The sequence below is a fragment of the Diospyros lotus genome, chromosome 14, assembly GCF_014633365.1.
Source record: "Diospyros lotus cultivar Yz01 chromosome 14, ASM1463336v1, whole genome shotgun sequence".
Lineage (NCBI taxonomy): Eukaryota > Viridiplantae > Streptophyta > Magnoliopsida > Ericales > Ebenaceae > Diospyros > Diospyros lotus.
Genome location: NC_068351.1, coordinates 19,351,462 through 19,364,799, shown reverse-complemented (window position 1 = coordinate 19,364,799; position 13,338 = coordinate 19,351,462). Strand labels below are relative to the sequence as shown.

At 39.9% G+C, this 13,338-nt stretch overlaps 1 protein-coding gene across 1 annotated transcript; it reads right to left on the bottom strand.

The window, feature by feature from the left end:
* Nucleotides 1–11,960: 11,960 nt before the first annotated feature.
* LOC127790928 (uncharacterized) lies at nucleotides 11,961–13,095 on the bottom strand. The gene is made up of 2 exons (XM_052320661.1): nucleotides 12,960–13,095; nucleotides 11,961–12,505 (listed from the first exon to the last, which is right to left on the bottom strand). Exons 1-2 carry the CDS (start codon nucleotides 13,093–13,095, stop codon nucleotides 11,961–11,963), a joined length of 681 nt encoding a protein of 226 aa, XP_052176621.1.
* Nucleotides 13,096–13,338: the final 243 nt, after the last annotated feature.

The following is a 13,338-nucleotide window of genomic DNA, read 5'->3' as shown; positions in this document are numbered from 1 at the left end:
AGCATAATCTGTAAACTCAAGAGCTGCAAGTTGGCATTTTCGTACCTCAGAATATTCTTGATATTCGAAGACCTTTTCCACTCGTTGCACCCACTCCAAGTATTCTTCTGGTGAGCTAGTCCCTTTAAATGGTGGAATCCTCATTTTGATGTTGTTTCCTGAATCTCTTTGCTGCCTCCTTTGCCATGGTTGTTCAACTTCGCTATCATCGTTTCCAGTTGCATTTTCTTCACCTTCATCATTATGAACAGCCCTCCTTGATGCTTGAGGTTGCTGCTGAACTCCAATCCTTTCAAATGCTTGAGTTAAACGTGCAAGCTGCTCCATTATCTCTTCTTGCCTTCGTTGGAGATTCATAATTTGAGCTTGCTCCATAGAAATGCCTCTTGGGATGTCTTCTCCAGCTATGATCAGAATCTATGCTCTGATACCAATATGATGTGCCCAAAATGCCAAAGAGAAAAAGAGAAAACCCAGCACCTTCCCGTTGATAAGAAACTCGCCACAACAAGAAAACACTAGGGTTGATTCGCCACACTCTTAGAAAGAAGAAGGAAGAGTGATAAGAATCCAAGGAAATTCGCCACTAAGCAAAAGAAAGCTTAGATAAGAATTTATAAAAATGCTTTCTGCATTTAGATGAAAATGTTCATTATCCAAAAAACGTACATAAGAGGAACCATATAAATACTAGTCTTGGAACATCCCTCCAAGCATGGGAAACATAAAAAAAATAACTGTTGGAACATCCCTCCAAGCATGGGAAACAGAAACATTAAAAACTAAGTGGGAGACATAATAAACAAAGCCTTTAAATGCTTCAATTCTCCATAAATCTGAAGCTTAGGAAATGGAAGAGATTAAAGCCAAAGTGGGAGACAAAGCCATAAATGCGCTTTGATTCCCCATAAATTTGAATTCCTGCTTCTTCATAATGTTCTACCAAGCAAACTTAAATCGGCCATAAATCATAGTTGGAATTTCGGAATTGCGTTCATGAATACAAGAAATTGCTACTAAGATCGTGAGTTTTCCAATGACATATGGAACGCCTCTTAACTCCAATCCTTCAAAGAGATATGAAGGTTCCAAGATTCCTTTCTGATTAATTTCGTGGCTGATCCTCCAAGCAGGTAAGCAAAGTGATTAATTTGGGCTTTAATTCCTCCAAGTGGGCTGGACTCTTTCCAATGAATAACTCAAATTCCTTTTGTAATTGCTTAGCCTTTGAACGTGTAATTGGCCCATCACTTGTAATTTCATGTCCTTGGTCAGCCTTTGCCTTAACTCCCTTATGATTCACATCACAGATGGTCAATCAGAAAGAACCATTCAGACCCTAGAAGATATGCTGTGAGCTTGTGCGATTGATTTTCCAGGTAGCTGGGAAGAGCATTTACCATTAGTAGAATTCGCTTACAATAACAGCTACCACAACAGCATTGGAATGGCTCCCTATGAAGCCTTGTATGGCCGAAAATGTAGATCCCCGGTATGCTGGACTGAAGTAGGTGAGCGACAAATCTTGGGACCCGAGATAGTTCAGAAAACGACAGAAAAGATAAAAAATCATTCAAGAAAGAATTAAGGAAGCTCAGAATCGCCAGAAGTCCTACGCAGATATAAGAAGAAGGAAATTAGAGTTTCAAGTAGGCGACAAAGTATACCTGAAGATATCTCCACTAAGGATGGTGACTAGAAGCAACAAGAAAAAGGGCAAGTTAAACCCTTGATATATAGGGCCATACGATATAGTGGAAAGTATTGGACCAGTCGCTTATCGACTCGCTCTACCCTTGGCTCTATCAAACATCCATGACGTGTTTCACGTATCGCAATTGTGAAAGCATGAGCCAGATTCTTCCCAGATAATGCCAGCTGAAGCTATCGAGATTCAAGAAAATCTCTCGTATGTAGAAAAACCGGTCAGTATTTTGGATTGCAGGGATCAAGTCCTAAGGAACAAATCAATTCCTCTGGTACAAGTTTTGTGGAGAAACCCCGTAAGCGAAGAAATAACTTGGGAACGAGAAGAAGATATGAAACTCAACTATCCATACCTGTTTGAAGACCCTATAGTTAGAATAAGTGAGGAATGATCAAATTTCGAGGACGAAATTTTTGTAAGGAAGAGAGAATGTAATACCCTAAGTTGCATTTTATAAAATTAAGTTTATTAATTCAGTTTAAATGATTAGTTTATTTAGTTTAAGTATATTTATTTTATATAAAGCATGTAATTGGGTATGTAAAATATCAATATAAATATAAATATGTATATAAGTATGTATAGCTATATTTATAAAATTAAGTTTATTAATTCGGTTTAAATGATTAGTTTATTTAGTTTAAGTATATTTATTTTATATAAAGCATGTAATTGAGTGTGTAAAATATAAATATAAATATAAATATGTATATAAGTATGTATAGCTATATAAATAGAAATAAATATAAATATGTAATAAATTCGTATGCATGTATGTATAAATATGTAAAAAAAAAAAAATCAAGAAAAATCCGAAAAATCCGGAAGTTGCAGGCAGCACGCATGGCCGCCTGCAACTGGGAATTAATAAGGCTAGGGGGGGTTTTTAATGGCGATTGATCAGTGGTATGGCCTTCCCGGCCACATGGTAATCCACACGCGATGCATATGCCCATGCCAGATGCAATCTAACCATGCTAGAATGTCCGTGTCCAAGCATACTCAATAAATGAATACCCTAACATACATCCCGTACCCATGTGCATGCCAAACCATGAATGATAATACAACATAACGAATCATGCAATAAATCATATAATGGCAGAGCTAGTCAGCAGTGTCTGACACCGGTCAACGATCAGTGACTAGGAGTGTCCGCCCAACGGTCCACCTTAGGGCCGTACAATAGTCTACACCAACGCCACCAAACAGTCGACCCCTGCCCCACTGCTCGACAGATCTAGCCTACTCACACCTAAGAAATCCATAAATAAACCCGCACATCTAGGAACCTAGTCCCCAAGTTGGGTTCAACATCATTCTGAAAGGAATGGGGGTGGTACAAACCCCCGTAGGCACACAACAAATAAATTTTCAACGAGTCTCATATTTAATTTAAATTCAATCATGCTAATTATATCACCATTTCGTATAATTACTACGTGAAACTGAAACGAATTAAGAGAAGGTGTGGGGTTCAAAAAATGGAAAGAGCTCACAAAGGTATTTAATCCCAAAAGTCTCCTAATTAAATTAATTAAGCAAAATTCGCATAGTAACCATTTATAACAAACGTAATTAATTTATGGAACCAAATCGAGTTAAGGGAGGATATAAAATTCACAAATCGAATGAGACTCACAAAGGGAGTAAAGAGCTTGCCTTTCTTTAGCAGATTTTAGCGTTTTTATGCTCGCACGCTACCAAATTAATACACGCTACAAATTAACATAAACTTCCAAAATTCATAAAATTTAACCCAAAATTAAATTCCAACCGTACAGAATGTTTAATACATATTTCTCTACTCACCTGGCTAATTAAACCACGATTAAACCTCAATTAATCTTCAGTTTTTCCCCCAAATTCCCTCTATTTTGCATTACTGGCGCCGCTTCTTCTTCTTCTTCTTCTTCAATTTTTTCCCTTTCTGTTCTGTGCGCGAAATCGTCCCAAAATGGGCCTTAAATTGGCAAAAAATAGGTGGCCAAGACCCGGCCATGTGGTAGCCACTGGGTTGCACTGGGAGGGCACCGCCTAAGGCCAAAATGATGCTGTTTTGGGCACCATTGGCTTGGAAAAATTAGCAGAAATCTCCTAGCGTGCGCATGACCTCAACCTCAAACCCGCGACCTGCCCGTCCACTTTGCGCGTGCGAACCACCCGGCTAGCTGCTCCTTTCAACATATAAATGCACTAAGTTAATTTTATAATGAATCTCGACCACTTCCGCAAATCACATTTTAGCACCCCCCACTTTCCATTAATTACACACACACACACTCAAACTTCCATTTCCACTTATTCCACATACACCCCAAATTTTCATAAATTCACCCAATTAATTCCATTATTATTTTCATAAATATTTCTAAATAATTTTATTAATTACCCTTAATTTTCTATTTCCACGAAACAATATAAATTATTAATTTTCCTTAAATCTCCAAATAATTTAATTTTTTCTTTAAACTCACAATTAATCAATAGTCACCATAAATACAATAATTATTAATTACCATTTACTCCCAATTAAATTAATAATTATCAGCTGCCCCCGACTAAATTCATAATTATTAACTGTTCCCGATCAAATTAATAATCATTAATTATTCCTGAATTATCGGGTTATTACAATGATTGAGTTGGAGATTAACTAATTTGAAATGGAAAGGCAACACCAAGAAGGCACATTAGGTTGTTGACCGATGGTATGGAGCTGACGACCAATCTCAAACAGTCGCCTAATTCTCCTTCAGTTTGTCGATTGTTTTCTACTGGGCTCAGTACCTGAAATATATATATATATATATATATAAAGCAATGAGGAAATTGAATGTTCCATGTTTGAAAAGTTAAGTAAATTAAATTTTGATGAAATTTGATGTATGTTAGAATGTAAAAATAAATGAGGTATTAAGACATGGAATAATCAAGGCAAAAAGAGGTTTTTTAATTATTGTGTTGAAAAGACAAAGTTATGGGAATTATAAAGTGGGTTAAATAGTCAAAATTTAATTAGGGGGAGGTGGAAATTAAAAAGGATACATATATATACATATGTTGTGATATGCTAAATTGATAAATTGTTCACATGGGTATTATTTAATTTATATGTGTATATGTATATAAGTGTAAATGTATAATGGGAAATGAGGTAAGTGGGGTTTAATAATAGGGAAATTTTATATACAACCACCCATTTTGCTTTTCACAGCAATATTCAAATATACACTAACACAAAAGCCATTTTTATCCTTTCGCTTACTCACCTTTCTCTCGAAGTCTAAAATTCACGAGATTTGCTTTCAGGATTCTGAACTCGAGAGTTGAAGGTTAGTTTTAGCTCTTCCTGAACCAAAAAATTTGGGAGCTTTTGCTCTTCCAATTCGTGACTTTTTACTCTTCTCGAACCCTAAGATTCGGGAGTTTTTAATTGTAAACACCCCCGCTCGGATATATCAACCACTTAGACTAGCCGAACTTGAGTGCTTACGATAGGGAAAAGAATGAAACACAAGACGAGAATTACCCTGGCATGCATACATAAGAAATAAAACAGCGAAAGCAAAGCTATATACATGCACGGACGCAGGTGCCCCGCTAGAAACACGATGCCATGGTGTATAAATACATACTGACACCTGTGCCAACAAGTAGAAAATACAAGGAACGACCCGACACAATATAAAATAAAGGGACCAAAATCCCATCAAAACATCAGAGTTAACGGGGGAAAGCTGACTGTACACCATATCGACATGGCTGGCTGTCAGGTACTGTGGTCCTCGCACTTGAGTTTTGCTTTACCCTTACCTAGAATGATGGAAAGTAAGGTGAGTCGCAAGACTCAACAAGTTTATAAGGAAAAATGGCTATAAGCTAAATAGAAGAAGTGAACTCCCCACACATAGTCCCACACATACACACAAGCCATGAAACGCTACCATGCAAGAGTATAGCATAATGAAAGCACATACCGGTCCTTGGGGTTCACACAAGACACCCGGCACCTAAATCCCATACCAACCTATCGCTGCCCTTTAAGGCAACATAAGTCTTCAACAAACCTGTGCACACTCCTCGGGTCGATGCTCCCGACACCCGAGCCTTTGAATAACCGAGCCCTAGGCTCCCTCGGAACAGTACTCCTGTCCAAGACTGCTGAACAGATAGTAACCATGCAAGGCGTAGTAAGTATCAACTAGATACACTAGTGCCCAACATCCAGGCATCAGGCAGATGTTTCGCCTCATAGTAAATCACACGCGATGCATATGCCCGTGCCAGATGCAACTAACAATACTAGAATGTCCGTGACCAAGCATAAACAAAACATGAAAACCCCAACATGCAGCCCGTACCCATGTAACAGTCCACCTTCTCGGGACGTGTTATGCCTTAGGAAATTTGGGTCTTATTTTTTTTTTATTTTTTTTTTTACATTGCTCCCGAAATTTCCTAAGACCTATCTAGTGCTAGACGAGATATTTACACTAGAAAATAAATACAAAGCGGAAGCTGAATCGAACCTGCTCATGGCAATACATACATGAATAACCGAACATGGGATTTATAACATAGTGATTACATAAGCTTCTGAAGATAAATACAAATGTACATAATTCTTAATCTATGCATATTACAACATAACATGGCATATTTACTCGTTTCATAATGTCTCGCATCACTACACATCTCCAACCTCGGTATCATCACTACAAGTCCCGACTAGAACGTTGAATGTTCCAGGGGCAAACCCAAGTTAGATGATGAATCATCTAAGTAAGGTATATAATGCTATGTCATGTGTGTATGCAATGTCTTTCCTCGTAGGTGTCAACTGCACCCCTCATGCTACCTACCATTTTAGCGGCCACCTCTTTTGAAGCCGGGGTGTATGGATGCACCCTTGGTAAGGCAGCGGTGCCAGTTCGTACTCCCTACGGCCTCATATGCATGTGGTTAATGACATCAACGTGTATATATGCATTTCATAATCATGTCATGGATGCAATCTAAGTGATGGGTACATCTCATAGTATGTCAATATAATGTAAGCAATCTCGAAGATAAACATTTATAATCGTACTAAGCTTGAAACGGTACACTTACAGCTAAGTTATCTCGAAAAGCGTGTCGAGCGGCTATTTCTGAAGCTTCTTGCCGTCAAGGACTCCTAAACATTAGATTTATTGTTCAGAATATAATTTACTATTTCTCATAATTTCTACAATTTCTCTTTATTTCTAAGCCTTATTTCTTCAAAAATTACATAAAAATTATCTAGACTATCATAAAATCTAATTTCTCTTTACTAATATTCCTTAAATAATATTTCTAGTATTCTGGAATTTTCTTGGAATTTTCCAAATTAATTTCCTATTTTTTCCTTATTTCCATAATAGAAAAACTATTTAAATAAATGACTAATTTAACATTTTCCAGAATATTTTTTCATAAAACAAGACATGAATAAAATTCCATTTTTAATAATTTTTTTGCAAAATTTTATTTCTTTTATTTTTATTTTTTCTTTCTTTATTTCTTTTCTTTTTTATTTCTTTTTGGCAGGCGCGTGTGGGCCATGCGCCTTCGCCTCACTTGCGGGCGCGTGCGACCATGCGCCCGACCCCCCCTCATGTCATCTTCTCCGGCAGCTTTCTTACCGCCGGCGACGCTGCTGCCTCCCAAAGCTTCGAAAAAAGCTTCTGGTCCCCTAAATTCTGACCCCCCGATCTCGATAACAACCTTAGATTTGCAAAAAATATAGCAAAAATACCTCGATTTTGTGTTTGAAGCCTCGGCTCCGGCAACTTGCGACTTACCGGCGAGTGCTCGATTCTCCCTCCTTGCTGCTCCGTTGGCCACCAAAATCACCAGAAAGTTTACCCATGACTCAAAGACCAAGACCCCACTCTCAAATCCTCTCAACACTGCCCCAATTACCCAATCTTAGCTATGAAATTTTCGGATGAATGGGGCTTGTGCGAACTCGGCTATTTATAGCCAAAACTCCCCTGCGAATGTCCCATCGAGGCACCCACGTGCCCTAGAAGCTATTACCGACGTCCTTGGGAGCATTTAAAGCTCCCCTTACCCTCTATCGGCCGATTGCAAGCGCGACCATGCTCTGGCCGTGCGCCTGCTCTAGATTTTTGGTGATTTTTTCCTTTTTTATTATATATATACAGATATACATACATATATACATATACACCTTTATAATATACATACATACTTACATACGAATTTATATAATATACTTACCATAATACAAAATCCCATTACAAAATTATAATATTTTTACTATATACCTTATATACACATATAACAGTAAGAAAATACTTATAATTTCTGGTACATAAGCATTATAATTTCACACCATGATTTAGGTTAATTAAATCACACACAACTTACCCTATTGATTAAAATTTCCAATAACTTCTTTAGGGTCTGAAAACACTAAATTTTCGATTTATTTTTTACGATACCTAAGGGTATTACATTCTCCCCTCCTTACAAAAATTTCGTCCTCGAAATTTGATCATTCCTCACTCATTCTAACTATAGGGTCTTCAAATAGGTATGGAAAATTGAGTCTCATGTCTTCTCGTTCCCAAGTTATCTCCTCACTTATCGGGTTTCTCCACAAAACTTGTACAAGAGGAATTGACTTGTTCCTCAGGACTTGATCCCTACGATCTAAAATTCTAACCGGTTTCTCAACAAACTAAATATTTTCTTGAATCTCGATAGCTTTAGCTGGCATTACCTGAGAGGGATCTGGCTCATGCTTACGAAGTTGCGATACATGAAACACGTCGTGGAGGTTTGATAGGGCCAAGGGTAGAGCAAGTCGATAAGCAACTGGTCCAATTCTTTCCACTATATCATACGGACCTATATACCTGGGGCTTAACTTGCCCTTTTTCTTGCTGCTTTGAGTTACCATTCTTAGTGGAGATATCTTTAGGTACACTTTGTCGCCTACTTGGAACTCCAAACTCCTTCTTCTCGTATCTGCATAGGATTTCTGATGATTCTGAGCTTCCTTAATTCTCTCTTGAATGATCTTTATCTTTTCTGTCATTTCCTGAACTATCTCGGGTCCCAAGATTTAATGTTCGCCCTACCTCAGTCCAACATATCGGGGACCTACATTTTCGTCCATATAGGGCTTCATAGGAGGCCATTCCAATGTTGCTGTGGTAGCTGTTATTGTAAGCGAACTCTACTAATGGCAAATGCTCTTCCCAGCTACCTAGAAAATCAATAGCATAAGCTCGTAGCATATCATCTAGGGTTTGAATGGTCCTTTCTGATTGACCATCTGTCTGGGGATGATAGGCTGTACTTAGCCTAAGCTAAGTACCTAAACATTTCTGTAAGCTTCCCCAGAACCTAGATGTGAACCTTGGGTCGCGGTCTGACACAATACTTACAGGCACTCCATGCAACCTGACAATCTCATTAAGATACTGCTGAGCTAGCTTGCTGATTGGTTGGCTTACTTTCATAGCCAAGAAATGGGCAGATTTAGACAGTTTGTTAACTATCACCCAAATAACATCATTTCCTTTGGGACTTCTTGGCAATCCAGTCACGAAATCCATCGTAATATGCTCTCATTTCCACTCTGGGACTTCCAATGGTTACAGACTCCCACCGGGTTTTTGGTGCTCAATCTTAATTCTTTGGCACGTGTCACATTAACTAACGTATCTTGCCACACTTTTCTTCATTCCAGGCCACTAATATACAACCTTCAAGTCTTAGTACATCTTGGTGGCACCAGGGTGTATCGAGTATCTGGATCGGTGGGCTTCTCCCAAAATTGCTTGCCGTAATTCCCTCACACGAGGTAGATATATTTTCCCTTGAAACTGAAGGATGTTTTCTCTTACCTCGAATTTTGGTCTCTTTGCTTGCCCATGCTTGTTAACCCATATTTTAATTCGAGTCTTCTGGGTAGGCTTGACGTATCTAATTCTTGAATTCTGGTTGCAGCGTGAGGCTAGCCATGTAGGCTAAGTTTCCTCGAGAAACTACTTCTACCGTCATCAGACTAAAAGCTTCAACTAGCTTCCATTCTGCCACCATCATTCCGGCCACACAAGTGGTTTCTTTCCTGCTTCGAGCATCTGCTACAACGTTAGCTTTACCAGGATGGTATTGAATAGTGTAGTCGTAATCTTTTAACAGCTCCATCCATCTCCGTTGCCTCATGTTTAATTCTTTCTGTGAGAAGACCTATTGTAGACTCTTGTGATCAGTAAAAATTTTGAACTTCTCGCCATATAAATAATGCATCCAAATCTTTAAGGCAAATACCACCGCGGCCAACTCCAAATTGTGACTCGGGTAGTTCCGCTCATGGTTCTTGAGCTGTCAGGACCCATAGGCGATGACCCTACCGTGCTGCATCAGCACACACCCCAAACCGTTTCTTGAGGCATCAGTGTATACCATGAATCCTCCTAATCCATTTGGCACGGCCAGTGTTGGGGCGGTTGTCAGCTTATCCTTAAGTGTCTGAAAACTTTCTTCGCATAGCTTACTCCAATCAAACTTCACCCCCTTCTGAGTTAACTTGGTGAGGGGTGTTGCAATCTTGGAAAATCCTTCCACGAACTTTCTATAATACTCGGCCAATCCCAAGAAACTCTTAACTTCGATAACCGACCGAGGTTGCTTCCAATTTTTCACAACTGCTATCTTGGCCAGGTCGACTGATATTCCTTCAGCCGATATAACGTGCCCTAAAAATGCCACTTGGTATAACCAAAATTCACATTTCGAGAATTTGGCATATAGCTTATGTTCCTGTAATGTTTGTAAGACCACTCTGAAGTGCGTCTCGTGCTCTTCTTCTGAGGGAGAGTATATCAGTATGTCGTCTATAAACACGATCACGAACTTGTCCAAAAATGGCTTGAAAACTTGATTCATAGTATCCATAAAGGCTGCTGGGGCATTGGTTAGTCCGAACAGCATCACCAAAAATTCGTAGTGCCCGTATCGAGAACGAAAAGCTGTCTTGGGCACATCCTGTGCCTTGATCCTCAATTGATAATATCCTGATCTCAAGTCAATTTTTGAGAAAACCTTGGTTCCTTGTAACTGGTCAAACAGTTTTTCTATTCTGGGGAGTGGGTACTTATTCTTGACAGTTATCTTGTTTAGCTGTCGATAGTCTATACACATCCTCAGACTCCCATCATTTTTCTTAACAAAGAGTACTGGTGCGCCCCATGGCGACATACTTGGTCTGATGAACCCCTTGTCTAACAACTCTTGAAGTTGGGCCTTCAATTCTCTTAGTTCTGCAGGGGCCATTTTATATGGGGATATTGAAACTAAACCTGCCCCTAACACAATTTCTATCGAAAACTCGATCTCTCTCTGGGGTGGCAACCCAGGCAATTCTTTGGGAAACACATCCCCGAATTCCCTAACGATTCGAACTTCTTCGATTTTTAACGGCTCTTCTCCTTTCCCTTGGACATAATCCAGGTATCCCTGTGCTCCTTGACGTAATAGTTTCTTAGCCTTTAGAGCCGAGATCCACTTCCGCTCACTTGCCTTCTTTTGTCCTTGAAACTTGATGTTCGAGTCTCCGCTCTTGAGACAGACCGTCTTAGCTTTACAGTCTAACGTAACGTTATATTTGGTTAGGAAGTCCATTCCTAGAATCACGTCAAAATCTTGAAATTCCAGAAGGACCAGATCCACCAAGAATTCAACTTCTCTTATCTGAATCTTCCTATTTTTGTTTCCTGAAGAAGTTTATAGAGACTTCCCCATTGGGGTTGCCACAATCATACGACAATTGAAGTTTTCTTGTTTTTCTTCTAGTACTTCAGCAAATGCATGTGAAATGAATGAATGACTTGCGCCTGAATCCATCAAAACATGCATGTGAATACTAGATAATAACATGATACCTTCAATTACGGGTTAGGTCTTTGGTCGTATCTTGTCGTGTCAGATGAAACACCCTTCCTTACTGCACTCTAGCATTTCCTGACGTCCCCTGAGGTTGATTTATCAGTCGCGGCTTGGGACAGTCCTTTGCAAAATGACCTGTCTGCTGGCAGTTGAAACAAGTGATCCCTTTCTTTGGGCAGTTCTGGTTGAGAAGTCCCATTTCTTCACAGTTGTAACAACCTTTTGTTCCAAGCAGGCACGGCCTTCCAGGGTGTTGCTTTTGGCATCTTGCGCACGGAGTACCAGGCTTGAACTTTGGCTTCTAGAGTTCCAGCTTCTTGCCTGCTTTATGACCGCTTCCTTGCTGACTCTCTCCTTGGATAGCTTCGATTCGGCTTAGGTTGGCCTCAGTGGTAAAAGCTTGCAACACCACTTCTGTATAAGACTGAGTACTTATACTGCTTAAGGCCCTCTGAAGCTTCGAATTTAGTCCCCCCCAAAACTTCTGAGCTTTGATTCTTTCGTCCCCTTCGTAAATAGGCATGTACTTGATCAATCGGCTAAAAGCGTCCTCGTATTGGGCGACAGTCATGTCTCCGGTTTGTTTTAGCTCCATGAATTCTCTCTCATTCTTCATTCTTAAATTCAGGGAAAGGTATTTCTCATTGAAGAGTTCCTTAAATCGCTCCCAGGTGATGTAGGGTGCCCTAGCTCGAGGGCTCATTTCCCTCTTGACTCCTTTCCACCATCTATCTGCCTCATCTTGCAGCATGAAGGTGGCACAATTGACCTTCTCTTCTTCTCCGCAATGTAGGTGGTCTAGCAGCTTCTCTGTTTTCTCGATCCAGAATTCCCCTTCACTGGGGTCTGCGCCAAGTTTCCCTTGAAAGGTGGGAGGATTTTACGACGGTAGAGGTCGAGCATGTTAATCGTATGGCCGTTCCAGGAGTGAGTCCCTTGCATGAACCCCACCATGCTCCCCAGTATTCGTTCAATTTGATCTAGTCGACTACTCCTAGTCTCCTGGCTGGAATCGCCTTTCGGGTGCCCACTTGTGTTTTCTTCTGTATTGCTAGCTTGTTGGTTGGGCGTCCTAGGTCCTACTGCTAACCTCCTTTGAGTATTCACCATCTGAAAAGAAAGTAGCATTCTGGATTAGATAACAGGGTCTTGCCATCCGATAAGGTAAATCCTTCATTAATTCTATAGATATTATACATTCAGTTGTAAAATGTCATAGGTACTACATAAGTCACATAGATCTTAGACATCACACTACACAAGTCACGTAGATAGTTAGAATATTTCCAGTTAGATCTACTTTGGTCCCGATGACCTCCAAATCCAAACGTTCTTCTCATTTTCAGATTCATATGGTGGTGCCTCGAGATCGTCCATCGCTTCTTCAATCTCTTCCTCGTCTTCAGAGTCCGTGTCCTCAAACTCGAGAAAGTCATCTCCGACCTAGAATAGGGGTATGTTATCTTCTTCTTCGGCTTCAATCAGATCTCCCATCTCTCATGCTTCTCCTGGCTCGATCGGGTTCTCCATATCTTCTTCCTCTTCCTCCTCAAGCGGGTTCTCCCTTTCTTTGTCGGGCTCATCCACTAGTACTGGCTCGTATAGCTCCACTAGTAGCTCACGAATCTGTGCGCAGTAAAGACGGAATTCAGGGAACTGTTCGCCTTGTCGAACCCAAT